Source organism: Mus musculus, chromosome 15, assembly GCF_000001635.26.
Source record: "Mus musculus strain C57BL/6J chromosome 15, GRCm38.p6 C57BL/6J".
NCBI lineage: Eukaryota > Metazoa > Chordata > Mammalia > Rodentia > Muridae > Mus > Mus musculus.
The window spans coordinates 7,810,048-7,837,580 of NC_000081.6; the positions used below are offsets into that span (position 1 = coordinate 7,810,048).

The following is a 27,533-nucleotide window of genomic DNA, read 5'->3' on the forward strand; positions in this document are numbered from 1 at the left end:
GGCAAACACTCTGTTCTCCTCTCTCGGCTGTTCCGCGCTTCTTCTTCTCGGTGCTGGGAAAACTTCTCGGTGCAGGCTGCTTGTCTTCTCGCCCCTGCCTTCTGTCCTGCAGAAAACCGGGAGGGCAGGACACTCGGAGGAGGAAGGACAGCCTTCGAAGGGGACGAGGAAAGCGCCGAGGTAGCCTCCAGCAGGCAGAGCGCCCTCCCTCGGAGCGCCAGACGCTTTTACCAAGTTGCGATTGCCCCCTGGGGCTGCTGTGAGCCGAGCTCAGCGCACGTTCCTGTGGATCTACCCTGCTAGAAAACGCGAGCCCCGCCGCGGTTCCTGCAAGCCCCGTGAAGAGGCTCTCGGAGTCACCCACTCGCACCCCGCACCGGGCTCCCGCAGCTCCGGTGCCTTTTGCCCGGATCTCCGTCCCTCCCCCACACTCAGGCCGCCGTTGCCGCCGGACCCCCTCCCCTCCCCCCTCCCGGTTCGGCGCCCCCCTACTCCCCAATCCCGGCCCTCTGGCCCGGGCTCTCCACGGCCAGCCTGCGCTCCTGGCGCCCTCATGTCTTCAAGGGACTGCCAGCGCGGTTTGACGTGGTGTCTCGTTCGGATCTCCAGGCAAGACCTCGGCAGCATCAGACAGGCCCGCCTCGCACTCGCAGCCACCGCGCCCCGAGGAGGTGCAGAGTGAGGCGACCGCCTCGGAGCCACCCGCAGCGCCCGGGGCCCCGTGCTGCTCCAGCCCAGAGCGAGCGCCGCGCGCGCAGCCGTGCCACTCCTCAGCCAAGGCAGGGGCGGCTGCTCAGACTTAGTCTTCTTGGGGTCCAGGAGGCCGGTGTGCGAGGTGTCGGCAGCCTTCGCCCTCCTCGCGGCGGCGGCGGCGGCGGCTGGCACGGTGGCCGCCGCCTCCTGCGTGTCCTCGCTGCCCGGCGCGACCCCTGGATTGCGTGCTCTTGCTCCCGACCTTCTGGGCGGGGCCCCGCGCTCCTGCCCGAGGTCCGGATGGGTCTCCTGGATGGGATTCGGGCCACTTGGAGTTAATGTCCAACTGGGGGTCTACGGAGACCGGATCCGAGGTAAGAGAGGGAAACGTGCTGGAGGGGACAGGGCGGGCGGCGGTTGCGTCGTCTGAAGGCAGAAGGGCGCGGCTGGACCCCAAGCGGGCGACCGAGTGTAAAGTAGGAAGGCTAGGAACCGGAGGGAGGCTAGACTTGCGGAGGATAGGTTGTCTTTTCCGCTTGAACAAAAAAAGTACAGACAGAGACCCTGGTGTCCTGGAACCCTGAAAAGCCAGAGAAGGGTAATTCCCCTACCTCGCTCTGTACAGTCCTGGAACCCAGCGTGCGAGACTTGGCTAGCTACTAACCCACCGCAGCCAGCGTCTTTTCCAGAGTGCAACTGCAGCGTTATCATAGCTCGGAATGTTACTTACTGTTGAGCTTGTTTGGGTCTGTTCTGGGAGAAAGCTAAGCCCTGGGAAGGAGGGCTGCAAAGGTGCTGTGAACCTAAAAATAGAGGGCTCGCCTCCTCTAGAGAGATTTTGCAAAGCGGAATTCCTCCCCTCCTCTGGCCTTTTGCTTCAACTTTGTAAATGCCCTTATGCGGGGTCGAGATTAGGGAAGTAGCTCCTTACAGCGAGCGCCTCGGCCTTAGGATTCTGTCTGGAAAGACTCTTAGGAACCCTCCAGGTCCCCGCCAGGCCTTGGGGTGATTGTTTTAATTACCTCTTCCTCTTCTCTTTGGCACTCTGTGTCTCTTCCCCCAACACCCCCTCACCCCCACCCACACACTACTTTGTACCACTTCAAGGCAGATTTTGAATGGGGATGGTTTCCAGCCCCACGCAGGGAAAAGGAACCCATGAATCGGGAGTAGGAAGGCACTTTAACAGGTTCCTCCCTGCTTGCAATCTTGCCTGTAGCAGAATCTGCCTGCAGGGCGGATGGGTACACCACGGGAAGCTTGTCTAACTTAGCCCTGAGTTCGCCAAGTTTGTGCTCTTTGACCGGGATAAAGGCAACTCTGCCAGTTCCTTTAGGGAATATGTTAGAGAGCGCTCGACTCACGCTTCCTCGGTGTTTTGAATACGTGTTTAAGATGCAACTAGCCCAGTAATTATGCTCCTCCTCTCTCCAAACCTCCAAAGACGGATTCGCAGTTTCTTTCTTGCCCTGACCATGCCCTCCCTCTCTCTGAGCTTTGGTGGGGGAGGTGTCTTTTAAACAAGTGACAAGTGTGTAGTGTCCGGTTAGCCCGCGGCGTTTCTAGCCCGCATCTGCACGAGATTCTTGTGCTCTGGGGCCTAGAACTCTACCTTGGCTCCTCTAATAAACAGAACCACCCCTGGCTTTTTTCCCCGGGAAGCATCCCATATTTTCTCCCTTTCTCCATCTTGGGCTGGCCACTTATAGGGCAGTGGTAAGAGAATGCGTCCTCAGTCAAGGACACTGAGCACAGTGAATACAAGCAACAGATCTTTTAGTAATTTCTGCCCAGACCCTACAGGAAACACCCGAATTTATAGTAAACTCTCCTCCCAGGCCACCAGGTCTTGAAAGCAAATCCCAGACAAACTTTCCAGCCTGCTAGCCCCAAAATGTGCGGGGGGGGGGGGGGCACTGGTGGCAGGGAGCGGCCACCCACTGCAGAGTTTTCTAGGTGATAGAGGATTAGGGGGTCTAAAAGTAGGTTGCCAACCACCTCAGGTGAAATGAGGAGACAGGATATGGGGAAAGAGAATCAAAGAATAGAAACCCGAAAAGTGAGGATTCACATAAGGACGTCTATAGGTCCCTGCACTAGTATGGGGATATGTGGTAGAAACATTGGTTCTTCTACTGTTTTATATTTTTAAATGACAATCCAGCCTACCCGCCGCGGGAAGACAAGGCCCGAGCGGTTTCTAGTGCCCCCTGGTGCCGGGAACTCAGAATTGGTGAGCGGCGATTTGGCAGTCCCTACCGCGGCTTTTCTGAGCATCCTTCAGCCCCCGTCCTAGGTCCCACCTGGTGCCCAAATGCACAGAGCGATCCCTCTGCCCCGCTGGGATGAGTTGATCCCAGATGCAGAGTAGAACCGGCTTTCCAAGTCCGAGAGAGAATGGGGTTCACTTAGCAGAGTCAACCTCGGAGTAAAAGCTTGGTACCCCGCGCGGGCCGGTGCCTTAAGCACGCGCAGCAAAGGCCACGCGCGGCGGGAACTGGTCTGGCCAACGCTTCAGGGTAGAAATCGGTAAAAAGAAAAGTAGGGATGCGGGGCGGGGCCCAGATGGACTCCTTGGAAGAGCATCCAGGGAGATGCACACCCCATCCCCACCCGGGTGTTGGGGGGGAGCAAGTGCCACCAATTAAAGAGCGGCTCAGAGAGGAGCGAAGAGCGGGTCCCGCGTCTCTCAGAGAAGAGTGTTCCTGCACCTCCTCGGGATTGGGGGCGGGGTGCTTTCGGGAAGCCCGATGCTGCCCGCTTACAATAAGATGGAGAGTCTCCTTTGGCGAGGCAGAGAGTGAATGTTTCAAGTGTTTTCCTCCTTTGCCAGCGTCGCCTCGCTTCTGATCGAGGCTCGCCATGTCCAATTTTAAAAGCTTTCCGTGAGCCAAACTGAGATAGATAAATAAATAAATAAATAAATAAATAGGAAAACCCTCTTAATGCGGAAGGGAAATCTGGTGCCTCCGCCGCTTCCTGCCGACCGGCACGGCGATCCAGGACCGCGCCTTAACCCCGCGCCTCCCTGCCGCTCGGGACTGCCAGCCATTTCGCACGCACCCGAGAGCTGGCAAAGCTAGCACCCCGGAGGCCTTGCCTTCCCCCCCCCCCCCCGCTCCCCGCTCGCGAAGCGCCTCTCTGCACTGCTGCGTGAGGGGCGGGAGCCAGGGGAGTCTTTTTTTTTCCCCCTCCTCTGGGGTGTTCGAGCCAGCCCGCGCAGCCGGAACCCCGGAGCTGTGTGGTTCCGTCGCTTCCCAATCTCCGAACCCAACAGCTGCGGAGAAAACAGACGCCCAAGGGATGGAAAATGAATTCGTCTCCGCAGCAGTGGGAGGTGGCAGCCGAATTAAATGCTTTCCTAGTGGCCTTATCTAGGGACCTAGACTGGAATTCTGGGTGGAGATTGTGAGGGGCGGGAGGGATGTACCCCGGAAAGGAGAGAGAAGCAAAAGCCTGGAGACTAATAGGAAAGGTGCAGGGAGGTGTGTGTGTGTGTGTGTGTGTGTGTGTGTGTGTGTGTACCTGAAAACTGATTTGCCCTCCCCCATTAAAAATGTCAAGACTGTTTTCTCAAAATGCATGATTTACCTGATTTGAGAATGCTCCCCAGCCAATTCCCCATGCTGGAACAACGGGACTTGTGAGTGACAGAGTACCACCATACCCGAAGTGATTCAATCTCTCTTCCCCCGTCTCTTTGGATGGGACTTTTCGCCAAGTGAACATAGCCTTCTTTATTAGCAAGCTCACCCCAGACTGCAAGGCCTTCTTCCTTTCTAGAGATGTGAGGTCTTAAGAGTCCAAAGGACTCGGTGTTCAGGACTCTTACTACGGTCCTGGGTCCTGGAGTAGCTAGGGGAACCGAAAGATAGCATCTCTGCTGAGAGGGACAGAATTAGGACCAAAACTTCACAAAGCTGCAAAACTAAAATCAAGGGCGTGTTCGGGTATACCACGGAGGGCTTTAAATGTCAAGATAGATCCAGTCGCCGCCTACTAACAGTGGTAAAACATTTATTGGGCACTTTCTGGACTTGTTCGTGAGTTAATGATCCTAAGAAGTGGAACTGGTATTTTAAGCCAAACCGATGCTTCCGAAGTTAAGTGACTTAACTTGGCACTTTTATGCAGGCCAGAGTCTGCAAAGTCACATGAACTTGTTCTGGTGACATTTTTTTCTTTCACTTAGCCAGGATGTTTAAAAGGTAGACAGAGGGAGGGCAAGTGTTTCCACCAAGCCTGAGCCTACACCCTGCCTAGTTAGAAGAAAGGTCCAGCCTGGGACAGATAGGTGAGCTTGATTTTAGTCCCAGAGGTAAAAAGCCTGTTGTTTGCATCAGCGAAAGGATGGCTTCCAGAGCTCACATATGGGAGTTGCTGGGGAGGGGAAGGGTGGTCTCTGTCTGTCGAGGGCCGGGCAAAGGTAGCCAGATGGGGGCTACCCCGTGCGCCCCCGCCCCCCGGGAATATGGGATGTCGCGCGAGCCAGTAGAAGCAACGGGCCCGGAGTTGTGGTATAAATTTATGTCCATAATCTGACCTCTGGAAGTTGGAGGCTGGAGGACCGAAGAGTGGTCAGCAGTGCACCCGTTGGGAATGCGAGCTGCACCTGGGGTGTACCAGGGATGAAGGAAGATGGGCGGGCAGTAAACCAGAACAAGGGCGGGGTGCTTAGGGAAGCACCGATCAAAAGCAGTGCGGGCGGAGAGGCTGTGAGTTGGGAGCAGGTTGGGGGGGGGGGCAGGGAAGTGGTGAAGAGGCTGCCCTGCAGTCAGCACCAGGGTCCTGGGCGTCTGAGCCTAACTTGCCTGGTGCGGTTCTCTTCCCCGCTGCCCGCCCGCGCAGGTGCCGCCGCCGGACGGGACTCTAAGATGAAGTTATGGGATGTCGTGGCTGTCTGCCTGGTGTTGCTCCACACCGCGTCTGCCTTCCCGCTGCCCGCCGGTAAGAGGCTTCTCGAAGCGCCCGCTGAAGACCACTCCCTCGGCCACCGCCGCGTGCCCTTCGCGCTGACCAGTGACTGTAAGAACCGTTCCCTCCCCGGGGGCATCATCCGGCGGACCCCAGGGCACCCTACCGCAGCATGCACGCACGCAGTCACCCGGGCCAGCCGGGAAGGTTGTGCGCCTCTCCACTAAGTGGGAAGGGCTGGGAGGCCCTTAAGGGTACTCAGCTGCATGCCGCTGCCCAAGGGTTTCCAGGCGCCTTGCAAATACAGAGGATGTGGAATAGTGTCCCTTTATCATTCTCATCAACAAATATCCCACTATCGCCACCATCACAACCACAACCAGGGCACACACACATTGCCCCCAACCCCTTACTTCCCTGCCCCTCTAAGAATACACAGCAGGATCTTTCTTTTAAGGCTATTTTACTGTGCCTTGCTAAAACCCTCTTGCATTTTCATCCTGAACTGCACTTGCAAGGAGTTTTGTGAGAAAGGCCAGCCAGAGAGAAAACACAGAAGGACCTCCATTTCCAGAGCTAGCATCTGCCTAGTGTCAATTCTGTTCAGAAGAGTTCTGCTATAGGAAGAGTCCAGGGTGACTAGTGCAAAGTGGACTGAAAGGGAGAAACGTTCAGAATGCACAGTGCTAACTCAAAAACAACAACCACAACAAACGCAGGGTACTCTTAAAACAAGTCTGTGATTTACTGCTCCAAAGCTAATGCCTTCTAGAAGCGAGCAATTACAACCTATCCTCCAGTCCTCAGAAGTCCATACGGGTAAAGTCAGATAGACAGGAAAGGAGTTACAGAGAAAATGAAAGTATCTAGGTTAAAAGGTGGCAACAGAAAAGTTGATACAATCTCAAAATACTCAGCGGCCACCCACCTCACCCCTTAGAACGAGTGGCTTTGAAGGTTTGCATTTGAAGTGCCCTGTGGTTATGACCACCAGGGAAAGCTTGAGTCAGCCCAGGACGTACAGAAACCCTTGGCCCTGGACAAGAAAACAGGCAGAATGTGGCAAGTGTTTCATTTCAACAACAAAAATGGCTTCTTGTATAAGGGTCAAAAAGGGGCGGGGGGGATAGAATTTTATAAGGATTTTGGGAGTGATTTGTGGTTTAAAAGGAACGTAGTTGGTCCCTTGAAATTCAGACCCAGACCTGTCAATTAAACTCATCTTTAAAGAGCCTCACTTCAATCCCAAGCTTAGGGCGTACAAATATTTCTCTGATTGAAATTCTAAATGCCCTCTGTTGTTGTCTTCATTTAACCATTGCAAAAGGGCAAACCAAAGGGACAGGGGCAGAGTGGCAGATAATAATAGTTCTCAAATTCAGGTATCAGTGGAGAGAACTCTGACTGTTTGATTGCATTCTGATTAATTCATGGGGGTTTAATTGCTATATTAGTATCCTGTCTACCGGGGCTTGCTTCCCACTAATTCTTCCAAGTTAATGGCTTTAGAACTCAGTGTGAACAGTTTACAGCTCCACGGAAGGAATGCCTTTCTTCTCCCACGTGCCAGTAGCTACCAGGATTGCTCCTTGGCCTCCATACTCCTGTCCTAACCATCCTTGGAGAATAGACTCATAAAAAGAGAGTGGAGTCTTCTAAGAATGCTAAAGGTTGTTGATACTGGATTGCATGCCAGGAGTCTAATTTAATGGGTTTGAGGTGTAGCCTGGGTGTTCAGACTTTTAGATGTTTCCCAGGTGTGTCTAGTGTTGTTCCCAAGGTTGAGTCACCAAAGTTTGATAACACCCTAGGAAAAACCTGAGGCTTCTGTGGGTTAAGCAGCCGTTTAGCAACCAAAATAGTATTGAATCCCATTGACTGCCTGGATCCCACTGGGAAGTGGGCAGGATTGCATCTCCCTTTCTCAAATGATACTAAAGCATCTATGGACAAGATTCTGACTACGATTTTGTTCAGGACAGCAGAATGCATCCAATTCTGCTTTGTCTATGGAAAGACCCAGTAGAACCTAGACAGAGAAATTACCCAAAGAGAAACTGAGCTGTGTTCTAAGCCAATTGACTTCTTTCCAGGTATGTTCAATTCGGCAGCAAGCTGTCAGTGCAGGGAAGGCAAAATAACGACAGTGTGCAGACTTTAAATATTCAACTAATGTCAGCACACCCCTAACACAGTGCTGACATTTATATCCTCACTGTACACAGAGCAACTGGCTAAGTCTTGTGTAGAAAACCATTAAATCATTGCATTTCATTTGAAAATAAAAGGTGCTATAAATTTTGGTCACTGTAGTTTCCTTCGGGTGCTTGGGATTTCATAATTAAGCAAAAGAGCCTCTGTCACAGTGACAGTCACTGTGCACTTTCCATAGAGACACTGGAACTGTGTCTTCCACTGCACACATTCACTCTTGAGACAGCATCTGTTCCCCTGGGTCCAGGACAAGTTAAACATCCCAAGTTCTATTCCAACATAGGAAAGCCAAGCAGATAGAATTAATAACTGACTTGCTTGTCTTGAGGTTGGCTATAAAATAAATGCCCCATGACCATTTTTAACTTACTCGGAAACTTGCTTGTAGCTTGCTTTTGGAAGCATCCAAGACTTTGTCTCTAGCCCCCTTGTTCATTTGTCTTTCTTCCTGCCTATCTTCTCCAAACGAAGATTAGAGATTGTGTGAGAGGTCTGTCGTTCAGGTGTCATAGCATTTTAAAGCTGAAACAAAAGGTTTCTGGTTCTGAGAGCTGAAAACATGAAATCCAAAGTGCCAAGTACCCCCGGTGGCAGTAGACAGGTCTTGGGACTCCGAGGCCAGTGTTTACCCAAACCACTAAGATACATTACGTATGGAAGGAACTCTATGGGGGTGGATGCCCTTCAACCAGTGACTAAAACTGATTGCTCAAGATTTTCAGAACTTATTGAAGATTCATTCATTATCGTCTTATGCTACATCTTGACTATCACTCTAACAACTAAAAGCATAAAATACGTACAATTTTAAATGTTTACATTCGTCAAATAATGTGTGCCTGTTCATTCCAGAGACTGACCAGAGTGCCACAAATATCTGGTATACGTAACACAGAGATGTCTCTGACTGTATAGAACATCCTTCCATGAATGTACATATTTGGTTCCAAAAAAATTAAGCATGAAGGAAACCTGGGCAGGTAGCATGGACTGAACTTGATTAGACACCAACTGGGAAAGGACTTATTAAGTGTGGTGGTAGGGCTATAGGTCAGTTGGTAGAGTGCTTGCCTCACATGCAAGAAAGTCAAGTTCCTGGGTAATTGGGAAAGGGCACCCAGTACTTAGAAAGAGGCTCTTGAAACTAAAATCTGTGAGGATAACTCTTTTCAGAGACACTGATCCCTTATTTGAGATCAGAGACCAGTATCTTCTTTCTTTTTTTTAATTAATTAATTTTTTTAATTAGGTATTTTCTTCATTTACATTTCAAATGCTATCCCAAAAGTCCCCCATACCCTCCTCCCCCACACTCCCAAAAAATAGTTGTCCAGAGAAATTACTTTCAAGGCTCACTTATAATCTGCCAGCCAGGGGACATTGCGTGTGCCCGCCATTATGCTCAAATGGGTTAATACTGGCTGATACAAAAGTGAAATGTTGCTGGTACTTTCCTTTCCTTACAGTAGGACCTTGTTTCTCCAGGGCTCGTGGTCTTCACTTAATGAAGACACTTACTATATAATTAATCATTTCAGCTCCAACAGAAGCCATCTCATACACCTCTCACATGCCAGGCATGGACAGCATCCAAAAGGCAGAAATTAATCTAGCTGTAAATTATAAGTAGACAGGCAGGCAGGTGGACAGGTGCGTGGACAGGTTGTTACCAGGAAAGATAGACACATATATCCTTTGGCTAGAGTCATACTGTAATGAACTCACTGGGATGTGGCGAGCAGGAGAGGGGGAAAGTTCAAGGGAGTGGGATCTGAGCGGTGCTTGGAAGGAAAGGGAGGGGAACAGACTAGAGAGCAGCAGGCAGAGTTTGTAGCCATGCAATCAGGGAGGTGGACATCAAGGAGGACAGGGCAATGGGCATGTGGGTGATGAGGTGCTGAGGCAGGGGAATTGGGAGACGTCTTGGGAGAAGATTGTGTAGTACGCTCCTGAGATCTAGAAAAATGAGTTTGCCCCATTTCCTATGGCAGGCAGGTGACAGCAAGTGCCGCCTGCTACACAGCCGACATGTGCCAAATAATAGCCAGCTACCAGAGGGTGGGGCATTCAGCACAGGCTGTCCTTACTCGGGGCTTTGGGCTCCTGTTTTCAAAAGGCTTCAAGGCATGAGCGCAATCAAACCAACCCACTCACCCTCAAGGGCACGGAAACATAAACACCATACTAAAGTTCGTGTCCCTTTTGACTATTCAATGAATAACCTAGCTGAGAGCAAATTTTTAGCATATTTTTGTAAAAAACAAAACAAAACAAACAAACAAACAAAAACCCAAAACTTTGGCCAATTTCACTTCAACTCTTCCCCCAATAAAGATAAAATAAAATAAAATGAAACAAAACCTCTCAAACTAATGAAGTCAGATTAACCAGCTTTTTGATGTTAAAAAGTCTGACTTCATCATTCAAATGTATGTGCTAATAAGAACTCCACAGTGGAAATGCCACTTCTGGATCTGAACTATAAGAGGACTCAGTGAATAGACAGATAGCCTTGCCAGCTTGGTCAAGAAGACGTATGGACCCTCCTGCCTCAGTATTCCTGGGCTTCTTCAATGCAGACCCCTTCCTGAGAAGCATCCATAGAATGGAGGTCATCCATCCACCTCTCAGGAAGTTTTGTCTCTTTGGAGCACTTTGCCTCTTTTTCCCCCTTCAAGCCATCTAAGAACACATTAAGACAGTCACAGCATTAAGTACTTTCAGATATTCCCTCCAAGAGCAACACAATGTCTTACACAAGCACAGTTCAGCTACAAAATCAGGAAATTTGACATCAGTGTAAATGCACTTCCAACCGATGTTCCAGCTTCATCAGGCCCGGTGGGAGTCTCCTCAGTACTATTTTTTGAGCCTAGAATCACAAGGTCCATTTGCTTGCTTCCTTTATTCTTCTTTAGCACCTCCCCCTGCAACCCATGATGCTGGAGTAGGGTGCATGGGGTGGCTTCTTTGTCAATCCTTTCCCTGACTTTGGACTGATCTGATTATTTCTATATGATTAGATTTAAGTCATGCCTTCAAGTGAAGTGCACCTTACACCATAAGGAATTAGAAGGGCTCAAAAGGGCAGAGGATCATCGACAGAACTGTCACAGGCCTGGTTAGGGGCCACAGCAGATGTGGAAGTTGAGGAATAGACAAACCCCCTTGAAGCTAGCCCTTATCCCCAGAGCAATAGAAAGCTTTCTCCTAATACTCCCAGAGGATATGTGCACCCAGATGAAGACAGGAGAAATCCCATTCGCAGCAATCTATTGAGTCCGTTGTTGCATGGAAAGTTCATTGTCAGCATGTCTAGGAGCACAGAAGAGGCAGCACACACACACACACACACACACACACACACACACACACACACACACACACACAGAGCACATACCCCCCAAAACAGTTGGTTCCCTCTGCCCACAAATCACTGAGCCGGGGCCTGGACAGAGGTTTCTCCTTTGAAGAAAATGCTCTAGAGTCTACACCTTGAGGAGAGGCCAAGCCTGGCTCCCTGGGGCTTTGTTTAAAGAGGCACAGTGGCCTTTGTTACCCTGCCTCCAGTGTACCTATCAATGAAGAATGATCGCAGACACAGTGCGATTGTTTCCGTGCTCCTAGATCAAACCTTTGCTTTGTTAATCTTGACTGTTCCCGTCTTAGGACATCATAAAGAGAGGACCTTCTAGAGGAACCACAGACCCAGGGTCTGAGTCTGGGCAGCCTGAGCTCATATTCACTCTTGTCCGTACACAAGATTACAACCTACTACTCCAGGACACTTACATCTAATGGCAGAAGGAAAGAAGGAGGAAGGGAGGGAGGGAGGGAGGGAGGAAGGGAGGGAGGGAGGGAGGGAGGGAGGGAGGGAGGGAGGGAGGGAGGGAGGGAGGGAGGGAGGAGAGAGAAATGCAGCACTGAGGTTTTGCAAATGTATTTATCTCTGAGTGATCCTTGTGCCTGGCTCTCTGAAGTCTTAAAGGTTTCTGTGAGCTCATTCACAGGCTAGGAACTCCTTCCTCATATCCAACTAGAGCAGTGGTTGTCAACTTCCTAACTCTGTGATGCTTTAATCCAGTTCCTTATGTTATGGTAACCCCCAACCATAAAATTATTTTTGTTTCTACTTTGTAACTGTAATTTTGCTACTGTTAGGAATGTTGATGTAAATAGCTGTATCTGCCAATGGTCTCAGGTGACCCTGGTAAAAGGGTTGTTTCACCCACAAAGGGGTCGAGACCCACAGGATGAGAACTGCTGAACGAGAGTAAATTCACCCTCTTAACTTGACTGCCATCTCCTCTTAGTCTCTGCTTGTTCTCATCTGTGTGCCTAAGGTCCTCAAAGTTACTCTTATTCACTTCTTGCCTCTCCTCCCCACCCCCACACCCCCACCCCAGAAGATCCAGTGGCTCATGGTGCTTTTTAAGGTCCTGTGGCCCCTTGCGACTAGAACAGTGCTTTGCAAGATGGAGAAAGTAGAGACTTCCCACCAAATTCCTCTGAAGCTCCTCCCTCTGTCCCCAGTGCCACCTGCCACTGATAATGCCACAAAGGATTATTTTTCCTAGTGGCTTTTTTGCCAAATTAATTTTACTGGGTAATTTCTCCCCACCCCTTGTTAAGTCGTTGTGTTTTGTTTTTTGTTTGTTTTTTTTTTAACAGAGTTCATGGTGTGTGCTCATTAGTGTGCTGTATTTATTGATAGCTGTTAAGTGCTTTTAGCTCACACCAGGTGTTCATGGATTAGCTAACAAATGGGCACCCTGGTGGGTATTTCCCTGACTTAAAAGCAGAGAGTGGTCATTCCTCCACAGGGAACCATTATTACAACTATAATAAAAGTACAAGCCTCATACATAGAAATCAGAGCAAGTAGAATAAGAATAATGAAATGAATATACTGTTCCCTAAGTGGGTTTTTTTTTTTTGGCTACTTGTATTCCTGTGCAGTTATTATTACATTTTCTTAGTTGCATTGTAGACTAACAACTCAAAATTTGTATCACTAATAAGTATGTGCCATATTGGTCAAAGTAGATGCAGATCTGAGTAAAATAGCCTCTAGGTGGGCAAGGTGGCTTTTAAAATATACTCTGCACTCTTTTCCTATATTCTGATGTGGCATACATTCTGGTTCGTCTTCTTCTTCTGACTTGATAGTATCCAGAAGTCCCTTAAAAGAACTACAACAAAACGCTGGTGTTTTTACTGTGCAGAAAATGCTTTAAATAAACCAGTGTCACCGTTGGTCATGAGAAAAGAACACCAGTCACTCTGGAAAGGCTCGACTGCCTTTGTGACTTGCCTCAGCTGCTGATTGTCTCAGGAAAAAGAGATGCTCTTGAACCCCTTATGACTTAACCAAGAATAGCTCTCATTTGGATGATCTATTCTGTGCCCCAAATCAGAAAGAAAGGACGGTGCTTAGATAAAGGAGAACACACCAACATATTCTCTCTCTCTCTCTCTCTCTCTCTCTCTCTGTGTGTGTGTGTGTGTGTGTGTGTGTGTGTCTGTCTGTCTGTCTGTCTGTCTGTCTGGTTCAACTATGTGATCAAACAGTGACTTTTAAACAGTACCCAATGAATTATAGAGCTATGTAGAACTCTTCGGTGCATTGAACATTGTTCTACGCTCTTAGCACACTTTTCAAAGGTCCCCCAAAGGCAAGCAGGAACAAGGGTTGATGGACAATCTCCTAGGTCTAGGGCAAGTTGTGGAGCACCCACAACCCCATCCATTTTTTTTGTGGCAGTTGCCATGAGCGGTCCACTGAAGCAGTGAGCTGGAAATGGCTCAAACAGATTTGACACACAAAAACACATGGATAAAGCTGAAAGCTTTAAGAAAGTATCTGGCTTTTAAGTGCTAAGAGACTGACGTATTGGTGCATCCTCTAAGAAGCCCATGGGGCCAACTCTACCTCTACAGATAGAAAATGTTTAGCAATGCTTGGACCCAGGGCACTTGCTGGTACAAATACAGGATCCTACATGTCTTTCTGGGTCTTTTCAGATAAGGGGTGGGATGTGACTTGGTTTAAGAGAAGATTAGCAAGGCTTAGTTAAAATTTCACAGACAGGTTCGGCTGAGCCAGAAGGTAAAGTGAAGAGGCCTTCTAGACCCCAGAACGCCTCCTGTGGGGCTTCGCAGTGTAGGGGGATGGGGGCCAATTGTGGTAGCTGAGCTGGATGCTGATCCCTGCATAGGTGGCAGCAAGCCAGTGCCTGCTTGCACTTTCAAGCCAAAGCTCAGACTGTCCACATCTTAGGGCTTCCGAGCTAGAGAGCCCCACAAGACAGCAAGTTGCCCTCAGGAGGGCTAAGCCACTAGTCCAAGGTCACACGCTGGTCAGGGACTGACCTGGGCCTGGAATCTCAGGCTCTGTCCCCAGCTCCACGGCAAGAGCCTGGTCGCTGGTGCCAGACTGAGTGCGAACAGCTTCCGGACATGGGGCCTCTCTGTCTGAATCTGCCCCCACTGCTGGCTGCTGGCGTTCCGGTTGTGACTTGGGAATTGGCAGATCTGCCTCCGAGTGATATACAAGAAGAAGATGGGGGAGAAGTGCCCCCAAAAGGCATGGCTTTTTCCTTCTCAGAGACTCATAGCTCTGTTCTGTGGCCCATGGTGGCCTAACTTTGAGATCTACTTAATGTACCTGAGTTCATACTGAATTTTTCCCATGGCAGGTGTATTTTCCTTGTCCTGTTCCAAGTCTTAAAACTGGCATATCTTACCCTTGTTTCTGTATTAGCCAACATCTTCCACCAGACTTAAAAAGCAGCATGGTAGTAGAAATTTTCTTAGAAACAAAAAGGCAGCATTCAGGACAGCCACGTTTATGCTTACTATCCACTTGGTCTTAAGCAAACATGTCTCCTCTTAGCCGTGGCTTCTCGGTCTGTAAGAAAGTGTGCAGAGATGTTTAATCCCAAACTAACAATCAGATCTACGGAGTGAGCATTCTTCAGCCATCAGAGCAGGTCTTTAGTGTAGCAGAAGCAGCTCTCCCCAAAGGGGCTGCTTCAGGTGATAAGCGAGATGACAAAATGCTCCCCAAAGTCATGCAAACTCTGAACTGTAGAAATGAACAACGACAGGATAGGAGCAAACTTAAAGAGAGATATTAGGATAGTATGTTGCTGGCAGTGATAGAGTCAGGTTTCACCCTTACTCACTGCGAGACTGTAAGCCTCCTCTCCACCTTGATACATCGTTACGTGCTTCAAGGAAGCTATGATTTAAGACAATACTGTAACATGAAGAGTTTTTAATGTAATAATAGCTGTGGACTTCTTGTAATTGTCTTTCAAAATGGGTGAAAGAAAATTGTGCATGTGCCTTTCTAAAAGATACCAAATGACTTTAGTCTTACTTAAGACATTACACTGGTCCTAGGCTGAGGTCTACATAGAAATAAGCATTTGTGTATGAGAGCACACAGTAAGCCTATGCATGTGTGCAAGAGTGCATTTCTGTTTCTCAGACATAGCCTACATAGAGATGTGGGTAGAGGTAGGTTAGGAACTTCAGGTGGTATCGTCCTTCCCTGAGGGGTTTCTGTGTCCCCTGCCTATGGAGGTCTCTTGTGGGTATCTGCACACATTACCCAGCTTCTCACTCCTCAAGCCAGGCACTCCTTACCTCCAGGCTCTGAGTTCTGCCATATTTCTGAACTATATGGCCAGCTAGGCCTTGTGAGCTCAGCACATTTGTCCTCACTGCTCCAAAACACAAGCTGGAGGCTGTGCAGTGCTGTAGGAAGGCAGGTCCTCCCACACAATGTGCCCTGCGCCTTCCATAGCAGACTTGGCAGGTCTCAGTTAGGCCTGGAAAATCTCTTCTTTCATAGAGACACTACAGTGCTAGAGTCAGCCCCTCCCCCTTTCCTGGAACATCCCTAGCTGCAGAAACCCTCCGCCAGTCTCTGAGTCCCGTCACCAAGTGGGAAGGAGCCACGTGCCAATATGTTGTGGACAGCCTTCTGTTACCTCCCTCTCAGACACAGGCAGGAGATAGCTAAAAGTCTGGCCGAGATTGCCAGCCTCGTCAGCATCAAGAGGACACACAATTACCAATAAAAACGTGATCTTTTGGTTAACATACAGTTGACCTACAGCTTGAAAGAAAAATTTGACATTTTAGCCATCTTAGCCAAGATAACACTTTGAATTTTGTAATTTTTTTAAATTATTATTTTTTAGCTTAGTTACAAGGAATGTCCAGAGCTGTCACTACTGTTCTGGTAAAAACTCAGTTGGCTTTACAAAATGGTGACTACCCCAGTCCTTAGTTCTTCAGATGACATTACTATTTTTCTCCATAATCAAGGGAGGCATAGCCTTTGCAGTGAGCGGTTTGTTTCCAGAGTCATGCCCCAGTACAAGGTTTCATTTGTTTAAATAACACTGTTTATACAAAGGGCACATCAGAGTTAAAATATTTGAAACCAAATAATGCCAAAATATTTGGTTATACTCTGAAGGATGACTTAAAACAACTGAGAATTTTGAGATATCAAAACTTCAACTTTCAAGCAGACATATTTTTCAAAATATAGCCCCCACGTGTATCAGGGAAATAAACAAGTTTTTTGACCTGCTTGCTTTCATTGTTTTATCTATTTGCATGACTTTTTATTTTATTTTGTTTTTATTGGTTGTTCAAATTGTGGCCTTCTGTTGTGGTTTGCAAGTATTTTACTGTAACGTTAATATTAGTAGGGATCTTTGTATAGCTGACACTATTCTGTAAACTCTTCATAGGGTAAGAGTGTGCTATACCATTAGGCCAGACTATAGGACATGATATGAATGCAAGCCCCTCTTTCCTTCCCTCAGCTTAGCGAAGCCCTAGAAGATTAAAGCAACTGTGGGTCCCTGAATTCAAGATGTGGTGTTACTTGCCTAGACAAGGCTAGAAAGTTCTGTGGAATTCTTTAGAACAGGCTGGGGAGGTTTACCCAGCACCCTTCTACAGAATCATATGGCTACTAACATCCGTTAAATGCTAAGCATGACAAAGTGAGCTTGTCTCTGCCAGTGAAAGTCAGTGTATGTGCACGCGTGTACTTTTAAGAAAGATTACACCAAAATTCATAGGAAGGTACAGAGGTTTTCCACACACCTTCTGCTTCCATATACACAAGTCTCCTCTTTTATCAATATAAATTCCTCTCATGTGAATGGTATTTGCTACAATCACTCAAAGTCCATAGGTTACACAGGAGTTTATTCTCGGGGTTGTACAAGATGTAGCTTTGAAACAGGTTATTATGGGATAGATTCAGGATGAACATGTAACCTTTTAGCCAAGGTTCTACCCTGGTTCTGTGGAAAGGCCAAGGAGAATTTAAAATTAAACTGTCTCATAATGACATATAGCTATGTCCTAAATATCACAATATTTGCCCCATGCTAGATTTGGAACTCTTGATTTACTACTATGACTACTACTATCATTATTATTATTATTATTATTATTATTATTATTATTATTATTCAGTGTTTATCCCAGATGCTAACCTAATTCAGCATCCCATGCTATATCTGCTGACCCCAGTCTATGACAAAGCTGTGCAGTACAAGGTCTCGAAAACAGGGAGATTTTTAAAGAAGATTGAAGATGTTAGAGCCAAATTATGTCACTGGGATTGGTTCAAATTGTGTCTCATGTACATTCATTAGTTTCAGAAGCCAAAAAACTTAATTTTTTTTCTTTTTTAATATTTTTATTAGGTATTTTCCTCATTTACATTTCCAATGCTATCCCAAAAGTCCCCCATACCCTCCCCCCACTCCCCTACCCACCCACTCCCACTTTTTGGCCCTGGCAGTCCCCTGTACTGGGGCATATAAAGTTTGCAAGTCCAATGGGCCTCTCTTTCCATTGATGGCCAACTAGGCCATCTTTTGATACATATGCAGCTAGAGTCCAGAGCTCAGGGGGTACTGGTTAGTTCATAATGTTGTTCCACCTATAGAGTTGCAGATCCCTTTAGCTCCTTCGGTACTTTCTCTAGCTCCTCCATTGGGGGCCCTGTGATCCATCCAATAGCTGACTGTGAGCATCCACTTCTGTGTGCTAGGCCCCAGCATAGTCTCACAAGAGACAGCTCTATCTGGGTCCTTGCTAGTGTATGCAATGGTGTCCCTGTTTGGAGGCTGATTATGTGATGGATCCCTGAATATGGCAGTCTCTAGATGGTCCATCCTTTTGTCTCAGCTCCAAACTTGTCTCTGTAACTCCTTCCATGGGTGTTTTGTTCCCAATTCTAAGAAGGGGCAAAGTGTCCACACTTTGGTCTTCATTCTTCTTGAGTTTCATGTGTTTAGCAAATTGTATCTTATATCTTGGGTATTCTAAGTTTCTGGGCTAATATCCACTTATCAGTGAGAACATATCATTTGAGTTCTTTTGTGATTGGGTTACCTCACTCAGGATGATGCCCTCCAGGTCCATCCATTTGCCTAGGAATTTCATAAATTCATTCTTTTTAATAGCTGAGTAGTACTCCATTGTGTACATGTACCACATTTTCTGTATCCATTCCTCTGTTGAAGGGCATCTGGGTTCTTTCCAGCTTCTGGCTATTACAAATAGGGCTGCTATGAACATAGTGGAGCATGTGTCTTTCTTACCAGTTGGAACATCTTCTGGATATATGCCCAGGAGAGGTATTGCAGGATCCTCCCGTAGTACTATGTCCAATTTTCTGAGGAACCGCCAGACTGATTTCCAGAGTGGTTGTACAAGATTGCAATCCCACCAACATTGGAGGAGTGTTCCTCTTTCTCCACATCCTCGCCAGCATCTGCTGTCACCTGAATTTTTGATCTTAGCCATTCTGACTGGTGTGAGGTAGAATCTCAGGGTTGTTTTGATTTGCATTTCCCTGATTAAGTAAGGATGCTGAACATTTTTTTCAGGTGCTTCTCAGCCATTTGGTATTCCTCAGGTGAGAATTCTTTGTTTAGCTCTGAGCCTCATTTTTTAATGGGGTTATTTGATTTTCTGGAGTCCACCTTCTTGAGTTCTTTATATAAATTGGATATTAATCCCCTATCTGATTTAGGATAGGTAAAGATCCTTTCCCAATCTGTTGGTGGCCTTTTTGTCTTATTGATGGTGTCTTTTGCCTTACAGAAGCTTTGCAATTTTATGAGGTCCCATTTGTCGATTCTTGATCATACAGCACAAACCATTGCTGTTCTATTCAGGAAAATTTCCCCTGTGCCCATATCTTCTAGGTTTTTCCCCACTTTCTTCTCTATAAGTTTCAGTGTCTCTGGTTTTATGTGGAGTTCCTTAATCCACTTAGATTTGACCTTAGTACAAGGAGATAGGAATGGATCAATTCGCATTCTTCTACATGATAACCACCAGTTGTGCCAGCACCATTTGTTGAAAATGCTGTCTTTTTTCCACTGGATGGTTTTAGCTCTCTTGTCAAAGATCAAGTGACCATAGGTGTGTGGGTTCATCTCTGGGTCTTCAATTCTATTCCATTGGTCTATTTGTCTGTCGCTATACCAGTACCATGCAGTTTTTATCACAATTGCTCTGTAGTTCAGCTTTAGGTCAGGCATGGTGATTCCACCAGAGGTTCTTTTATCCTTGAGAAGAGTTTTTGCTATCCTAGGTTTTTTGTTATTTCAGATGAATTTGCAGATTGCTCTTTGTAATTCATTGAAGAATTGAGTTGGAATTTCGATGGGGATTGCATTGAATCTGTAGATTGTTTTTGGCAAGATAGCCATTTTTGCAATGTTGATTCTGCCAATCTATGAGCATGGGAGATCTTTCCATCTTCTGAGATTTTTCTTTAATTTCTTTCTTCAGAGACTTGAAGTTCTTATCATACAGATCTTTCACTTCCTTAGTTAGAGTCACACCAAGGTATTTTATATTATTTGTGACTCTTGAGAAGGGTGTTGTTTCCCTAATTTCTTTCTCAGCTTGTTTATTCTTTGTGTAGAGAAAGGCCATTGACTTGTTTGAGCTAATTTTATATCCAGCTACTTCACTGAAGCTGTTTATCAGGTTTAGGAGTTCTCTGGTGGAATTTTTATGGTCACTTATATATACTATCATATCATCTGCAAAAGGTGATATTTTGACTTCTTCCTTTCCAATTTGTATCCCCTTGATCTCCTTTTGTTGTCGAATTGCTCTGGCTAGGACTTCAAGTACAATGCTGAATAGGTAGGGAGAAAGTGGGCAGCCTTGTCTAGTCCCTTATTTTAGTGGGATTGCTTCCAGCTTCTCACCATTTACTTTGATGTTGGCTACTGGTTTGCTTTTATCATGTTCAGGTATGGACCTTGAATTCCTGATCTTTCCAAGACTTTTATCATGAATGGGTGTTGGATTTTGTCAAATGCTCAGAAAACTTAATTTTTTGTAATGTCAATGTTTTATTTTTAACTTCTGTTGAACATTTTGCATTTTGTCCTCACTTTTGATTAATCTTCAGTTGATTAGTAATCAATCTTAACTTTCCACCTTCCCAGGTTCCTAAGTTAATCATCTACCTAGGAATTTTTAAATTGAGCCTGAGACCTCATAGTGTGAGTCCTTTGTTAAACAAAATCTTTTTAAAAAATTAAAGCAATGCTATATTTAAATTAATCACATCAATGGCATCTATTTTAGAAGTTTGGATTTCTTATAAATATAAGAGAAAAATATCATATAATTAAACACACATTCATTTATTTTCTCACCAATTTCTTTGTGAAAAAAATTTTTAAAGCACAACCAGTTCATTTTAAAATCAGTCATTTTCCACACTGTGGCAGAATAATTTAAGGATCTGTTTTCTTTTTACAAAAACTCCCTGACGGAAGTGCTATGAAAAAGTGGTTCTGAGGAGATGGGAGCCAGGTGCATGCTTCTGGTCCAGCCTCTGGAAATGTGCCCCTTATTCCTCTTGAGGAAGTCATGGCTTAGAGGCCATTGCCTAGGATTTGAAGCTGTGGGGAACGGGGGAGTGTGGAAATGCTTCCCTACCTCTTAGGCCTCACATATCAATGCTGCTCTTGCCTCCACCAATTCCTGAGATTTGGGTTATTTTAGACACTTAGAATTTAGAGCCTTTCATTTCATGAAGATGCAATTTCCCACAGAAGCCATACCATCATCTTGAAAAACTAATTTTCTTTCCCCCCTCTAAACACGACCCCCATCCCATTATCAAGGCCTCCAGATTCAGAGTCCCGCCCCAAGCACTTGCCTATGATCAATCAGTTCCCATCTTAGTGGATCTCAAACTCAAGGTCAGCCTGGGCACAAAGCAAATGTGTGCCAGCCCAGACTACAAGGCAAGAACCTGTCTCAGAAAACACAAACAGTTCCTGTACCTTCTCATTGCTGTCCTCCTAGAGACCATGGAGAAGAAATGACCAACAAGACCAGTGTGGTTAGCATATAGGGGACCACAATAGGGGTGAAGGAGGAAGGCGTGGAGGGAGGGGTTAGAGACTTGAGACATTGAATTTTCAACAAAGGTGTCAGCAAGGGACATAACAAGCCATACTTACAGAAGATGTGGGAGAGGCTTAGAGTGTTGTGAAGAGCCATGGTCCAGGCAGAGACAGCCCCACAGAGGCCTGTGTTTGAGCTGTACTTGTTAATCTGGGTGATTTAGGCCCTGTGGACACTTGGCCACATCTAGGGACACTTCCATTGTTTTGTTATTAGCATGGAGGGGTGGCATTATAGTTGGCTTTTCCATTGTTGCTGTGATAAATGCTATGACTGAAAGCATCCTGGGGTGAAATGGCTTACTTCATCTTGTAGGTTATGTTCTAGCACCTAGAGAAGGCAAAGCAGGAATGAGAGGCAGACGATGAAGCAGAAACCATGAAGGAACCCTACTTCCTGGTTTCCTTTCAGGCTTAGCTTCAGCTTCCTTTCTTATATACGTCCCACCTACAGGGTGTGTCTTCCTACATTAATCAGTAAGAAGAAAGGAAGAAAGAAAGAAAGAAAGAAAGAAAGAAAGAAAGGAAGGAAGGAAGGAAGGAAGGAAGGAAGGAAGAAAGAAAGAAAGAAAGAAAGAAAGAAAGAAAGGAAGGAAGGAAGGAAGGAAGGAAGAAGAAAAAGGAGGAAGGAAGGAAGGAAGGAAGGAAGGAAGGAAGGAAGGAAGGAAGGACCCCACAAATATGTCCACAGGCCAGTCTGGTGGAAGTAATTCTTCTAATTGAGGTCCCTTTTCTCCAAGTGTGTCACATTGGCCATCTACATGGTACTACTGGCATAGCCTGGACAGAGGCAAGAAACTCAGTTTGGTGTCCTTTGTAAAAGACAGCTTCCTAAAGCAAGGGATGAGCTGCCCCAATATGGCAGCAACACATCAGGAAGTGAGAACGCAGAGAAATAGATAAGATCAAAGAGAACCAAGTCTGGGATGTGGCAGAAACCAGGTCAGGTACAATCTTTCTGCCAGTCTAGGCTTTGGCTCTTATGTAAGGGGGCTGACAAGCGTTGGAGCATTCTGGACACATAGAAGACATGAGTCTAAGAGTTTACCATTGAGTGGAAAATAGAATCATAAGAGGCAAAGGGAGTGAGAAGATGCTCAGCCGGTAGTGTGTGCTGTGGAAGCCTGGGTATTTGAGTTCAATCCCCAGTATGCATACAAACCCTGGGACATGCAACACACCTGCACTCCTGGTGCTAGGAAGAGGGGGATGGGAGGATCCTTGTATCTTGCTGGCCCAGACAGCATAGCCCAGTTAGTGAGTTCCAGTGTGTCCCAAAAATAAGATGGCGAGCAGCTGAGGAAGACACATGTGTTGACTTCTGGATTCCGTGTATACCCTATACTTGCTCACACGTGTACACAGACATGTACACACATCTCAAAAACAAAGGTGAAGGTAGGTAAAGGAGATGGTTTAGGGGCCAGGTTAGGTTTTAGGCAAGAGATAAAGGGGGGCTTACGTTAGTTCTGAAGCAGTTTATCCCTTACAGGAGCTAAGCATCCAATGCTAAATTGCACGAAACAGTTTCCAGTCTTTCTTATCATGTATCACACTAAAGGTGTATGTGTATGTAAAATCTAGTAACTGAGCTAGGCAGGTAACCTAGCAACACACACACACACACACACACACACACACACACACACACACACACTCAGATTCTTGCTGCATTTCAACAACTAAATGGGTTAGGTTTATGATAGTGTAATTTGAGGTAGAATAGACACAATGTAATCTTTCTGAGCTTGCCAAAAACCAACCAGCCAACCAACCAACCAACCAACCACTAACTCTTTCTAACAATCCTTTTGAAGTTTATTTTTCTAAGGCACATACAACCCAAAACTACTGAATTGCATGAAATGGGATGAAATGACCATAAAAGCTTAATACTTGACTTCAAAAATGAGTTGGGGGAGCTAGATTTCCCCTCCCCTTGATGTGTATTAAATCATCCCAATGACTGTTTTCCCCTTAGTTAGTCATACAAGACAAATGCTGGAATACTCAGAATCTCAGATAATTGTAAGCCTGTCTTCCCCAGAGGTTTCAGACTTCTTGGTTCACATTCCCTCTGTGGGGTACCCCTAGAACTCACAGCTCTTGTCCTGTTTGTAACCACACAGGGGGAGCCCTGTGGCAGCTGTGACATGGACTGGTTTTACCCCTAGACCCAGGATGGCATCTGTCCCCAACAGCCTCTCCTTTGTATTTAAATCATTGTACCCTTTCATTAGAACCACCATTTGCCATTCGTTCATGTCAGTGAAATATAAATATAGTCTACTTTTCTGTTTGGGGGATGGGTTTTAAAATAGAGTTGAGTTTTAGAGCTCTTTGTAGGTGCTGTTTGAATCTGGTCCTGCTCAGCCAGGTGGAGTCAGAGTAAACTTCCAGAAAAGTAGCAAGGCCGGGAGCTATCACATCTCCTCAGCCTCTGAGAGCTGGTTTCTCAGTTTGCTATGACACCCACATACATCAGAATCCTGCAGCAACTTAATAAAATGCAGATACATTCATGTCCCCAAACCCGAGCATCGAGGTGTCTAGGCATGGAAGTGCATCTTAACCGCAATACCCTTAAATGTCGCTGCATTTCAGGGAGCATTTGAGAGTGTGTCCAAGTGAAAGCTGTATCCAAGGCTATAAAACAAGACATTAGAAGTCAGCCTGGTTAGTCACGTGTCTATGTGCTAAACCTGTCAGATGTTGTTCACATGAACAACTCACTCTTAGAGACTCATTTCCCACAGGGAACTGTGTCTTCCTTACCACATGTCTCCTCTCTTTTGACAGCCATATTTTGCAAAGTGTTAGAGCGTACATTTTAGCCTTTGCTTCTAGAGGGCCACTGTGAACACTTAGTGTTTGTCAGTGGATAATCATTTTGCCATGGGTCGGATTCTAGCGAGTTCCCGTGACTTAGAAGACTGCCCGAAATGATCATTGTTGTCTCACTTGACATTTCTGTTTTGTTGGACAGCCAATATGCCTGAAGATTATCCTGACCAGTTTGATGACGTCATGGATTTTATTCAAGCCACCATTAAAAGACTGAAAAGGTCACCAGATAAACAAGCGGCAGCGCTTCCTCGAAGAGAGAGGAATCGGCAGGCTGCAGCTGCCAGCCCAGAGAATTCCAGAGGGAAAGGTCGCAGAGGCCAGAGGGGCAAAAATCGGGGGTGCGTTTTAACTGCCATACACTTAAATGTCACTGACTTGGGTTTGGGCTATGAAACCAAGGAGGAACTGATCTTTCGATATTGCAGCGGTTCCTGTGAATCGGCCGAGACAATGTATGACAAAATACTAAAAAACCTGTCTCGGAGTAGAAGGCTAACAAGTGACAAAGTAGGCCAGGCATGTTGCAGGCCGGTCGCCTTCGACGACGACCTGTCGTTTTTAGATGACAACCTGGTTTACCATATTCTAAGAAAGCATTCCGCTAAACGGTGTGGATGTATCTGACCCCGGCTCCAGAGACTGCTGTGTATTGCATTCCTGCTACAGTGCGAAGAAAGGGACCAAGGTTCCCAGGAAATGTTTGCCCAGAGTGGAAGATAAGGACCAAGATGGCGGAGGCAGAGGCAGAAGAAGAGAAAAAGAAGGAGGAAGGTAGCCACCGTGGGAGCCTGGTGGAAGAAGGCCCAGCTACAGAAAACTGGATAGGAGTGAGAACAGCCGTCTGAGCACTTCAGGGTGGCAGCTGATGTCACCAGAAGCTCAGGGCTGGTGTCCTTACTTAGCTGTTGCCAGTGTTTATCTGATACAGTCCATGGTCACCGATGGCGGTCCGAGTCGTGGATGCATGCAAAGAACCAAGCCAGTGTATCTCCTGTGGTTTGTTTTCACGTGTTTGAAGACGCCAGGGAAATGTGACGATTCCGGTGTCACCTCTTGTCACTACATTTTACTGCTGAAAATAAGAAAGATGTATTTTCCTGTCACTCAATGGATTCATACCCTGGAAAGGAAAGGGGGTGGGGAGGACAAAGGCAGAGACGATAAAAAGATGACAACCTTTGAATTTGAAAACCGGGGCCTGAGGTCTATTACATCCAGCATTTTGGGGGACGCTTGGTGGTTGATTCTGGACACAGAGTGTGGGGGTATGGAGAAGTTGGCTAGGAACCCAAAAAAGGCTGTCCTCATACTTAGAAACAAACCTGGAGGCATCTCCTTCGTGCCCTCAGAAACAGGAAGCAAGTTGTGGTTTTCGGCAGCATTCTCATAGGAGAGCCAATGGGGAAAGCCCCCAGCTGCCCCGGCCAGGGAGACCCCGGGGCCTGTTGGTTTACAAAGACGGATGTTACATACACAGCTCCGTTCATGCGTGGTCACCAGTGACCACAGAAGCTCCTCGATGCAATGCATCTGTTTCAAATACAGAGATATAGAGAAGATATTTATTGAGATTTTAAGTTATTATTATTTATTACCATTCACTAATGAATATCTTTTTTCTTCCCTTATTTATTAAAGTCTCTTTTCAAAGGTGCCAAAGTATATGTGCTCACAAAATACAAAGGTGACAGAGGAAATATTAACATTGAGAACAAGGGTCCATTCTCTTCAGAGTATAAGAGGGTTTTTGCTAGGCAAAAAATCACTTACTTTATAAGGCAGTCCTTCACTAACTGCCACAGATTTCAGCATTTCCCTCCCCCTCTTTCTGTGGACAGGATCTCCTGTAGCCTAGGCTGACCTTGAACTTACTGCTTGGTCAAGGACGACCTTGGCCTTCTGATCCTCTGACTTCCTGTGGTCTTGGCATGGCAGACATCAATCACACCGTATCCACAGGACTAAGTATAGAATTCAGGGCTTCATCCATGCCAGGCAACTGTAGGTACCAACTGGGTTACACCCAGCCCCTGCTTTCTATCTGCTAAAGGAAAGGGTCAGGAGGGCCATCTCAGCTCCACCCCCTCACTGGGAGTACCAGTGGGACTGCCACCTGTTTGCATCTCCTCTTCTATCCATCTGAGCAGCAAGGCCCCAGCTCCACTGCCCATTGAGTTCAACTCTTTTTCCCCCTTCATCATGGGCAATATCATAACCACGCATTCAGAAGGCTGAACTGCCCTTGGAAGCCCTGAACATATTGTCACCTGAAAGTGCAATGAAGGCCCCTGACAGGCAGCCAGGGTTTAACAGCCCCCTCACCCCCCCGGGCAGGTGGTACCTCTTCCTCTATCCTTGCCCACCTGCTTCGTCCCTATGGTTACACAGACAGGAGAACATAGGGGAACTGTGCAGGGAGAGGCCATCTGCCTTGTCCTTTGCCAGGGCTCAGTTGTCACCTGGGCTCAACTTTTGCTACCCCCTCAAACCCAATGGATTCCAAGGAGAAAGATGGACAGGAAGAGACATCTGACTGGCCATAGAACAAAGAAGAGGCCCTCCCTCATTGTTTGGAGGGAAGAAGCAGAGGGTGGGAATGGCAACTCTCCCTGCACCCCATAATGTCCTTGTCTGGCAGCCAACAAACAGGTCATGCCTTGAGTCCTATGTTAGAGCCTTGAGTCCTATGTTACAGATTTCATAAATGGAATTTTTATGTAGAAGTTAATGTATCACTCCCTTTGTGGCTGCTATCCCCCGCCCCCAGAGTAGGACAGATAGATCTAAAATAATAAATGACCAATTAATTGGCCTCTCTCGAATAGTCATGTCAAATTTTCAAAGTAACCAAGAGGTAAAAGTTACTAGGTATCCTTTCCCCTTCCGTGGCCCTAAAGACCCACGTTTCGCATGGTTCCACACCCTCTGCAGGACTGGGAAGTGGAGCTACGTATGCGCTGCTCTCTCCGCTCCTCCTGCTCAAAATTGTGACAACCTCAGCTGCCCAGCACATTTCAGATGTCGTTCCAGACCCTCTGTTCACTCCAGAGAATCCTGAAAGATGTGGTAGCTGATGCTCCCAGGTCCAGACACAGCCTCTAGCTCTTGGGGGAATCCCTGGAGAACTCAGCATCTCGAGCAGGTTCGAATGGGAGCAGGCTGCCCCACCCAGTCCGCAGCAGGGTAAAGTTTGCGACGGTTCTTTACTGTTGTGATCAGCATCTGCCCCAGTAAAGAGCACACTTCTTTGGAAGTTCTGACCTCTCTGATGTCTCGGTCGTTTGTGTTATACAACCAAAGTTCTCTACAAACTTTATTTTTGTACAATATCATTTTGTAACTTTTTACAAATAAAAGCTCATTTCTATTGCT

The 27,533-nt window shown here is 46.7% G+C and overlaps 1 protein-coding gene across 4 annotated transcripts; it reads left to right on the plus strand.

Moving 5' to 3' along the window:
- Gdnf (glial cell line derived neurotrophic factor) lies at nucleotides 1–27,533 on the plus strand. Of its 4 annotated transcripts, none has more exons than NM_010275.3 (3): nucleotides 1–1,067; nucleotides 5,542–5,718; nucleotides 24,301–27,533. In NM_010275.3, the coding sequence occupies exons 1-3, from the start codon at nucleotides 1,007–1,009 to the stop codon at nucleotides 24,783–24,785; spliced, it is 723 nt and encodes a 240-aa protein (NP_034405.1). In that variant the 5' UTR covers nucleotides 1–1,006; the 3' UTR covers nucleotides 24,786–27,533. The 4 variants fall into 4 exon arrangements, with proteins under 4 accessions (NP_034405.1, NP_001288261.1, NP_001288262.1 ...); NM_001301332.1 differs by having other exon boundaries at nucleotides 5,542–5,640; NM_001301333.1 differs by lacking the exon at nucleotides 1–1,067 and adding an exon at nucleotides 3,680–4,030.

Coding starts and splice junctions, on each gene's coding strand:
- Gdnf (NM_010275.3), top strand. CDS start 1,007: ATGGGATTCGGGCCACTTGGAGTTAATGTCCAACTGGGGGTCTACGGA. Junction 1,068..5,541: donor CTACGGAGACCGGATCCGAG/GTAAGAGAGGGA, acceptor CCGCCCGCGCAG/GTGCCGCCGCCGGACGGGAC. Junction 5,719..24,300: donor CTTCGCGCTGACCAGTGACT/GTAAGAACCGTT, acceptor TTTGTTGGACAG/CCAATATGCCTGAAGATTAT.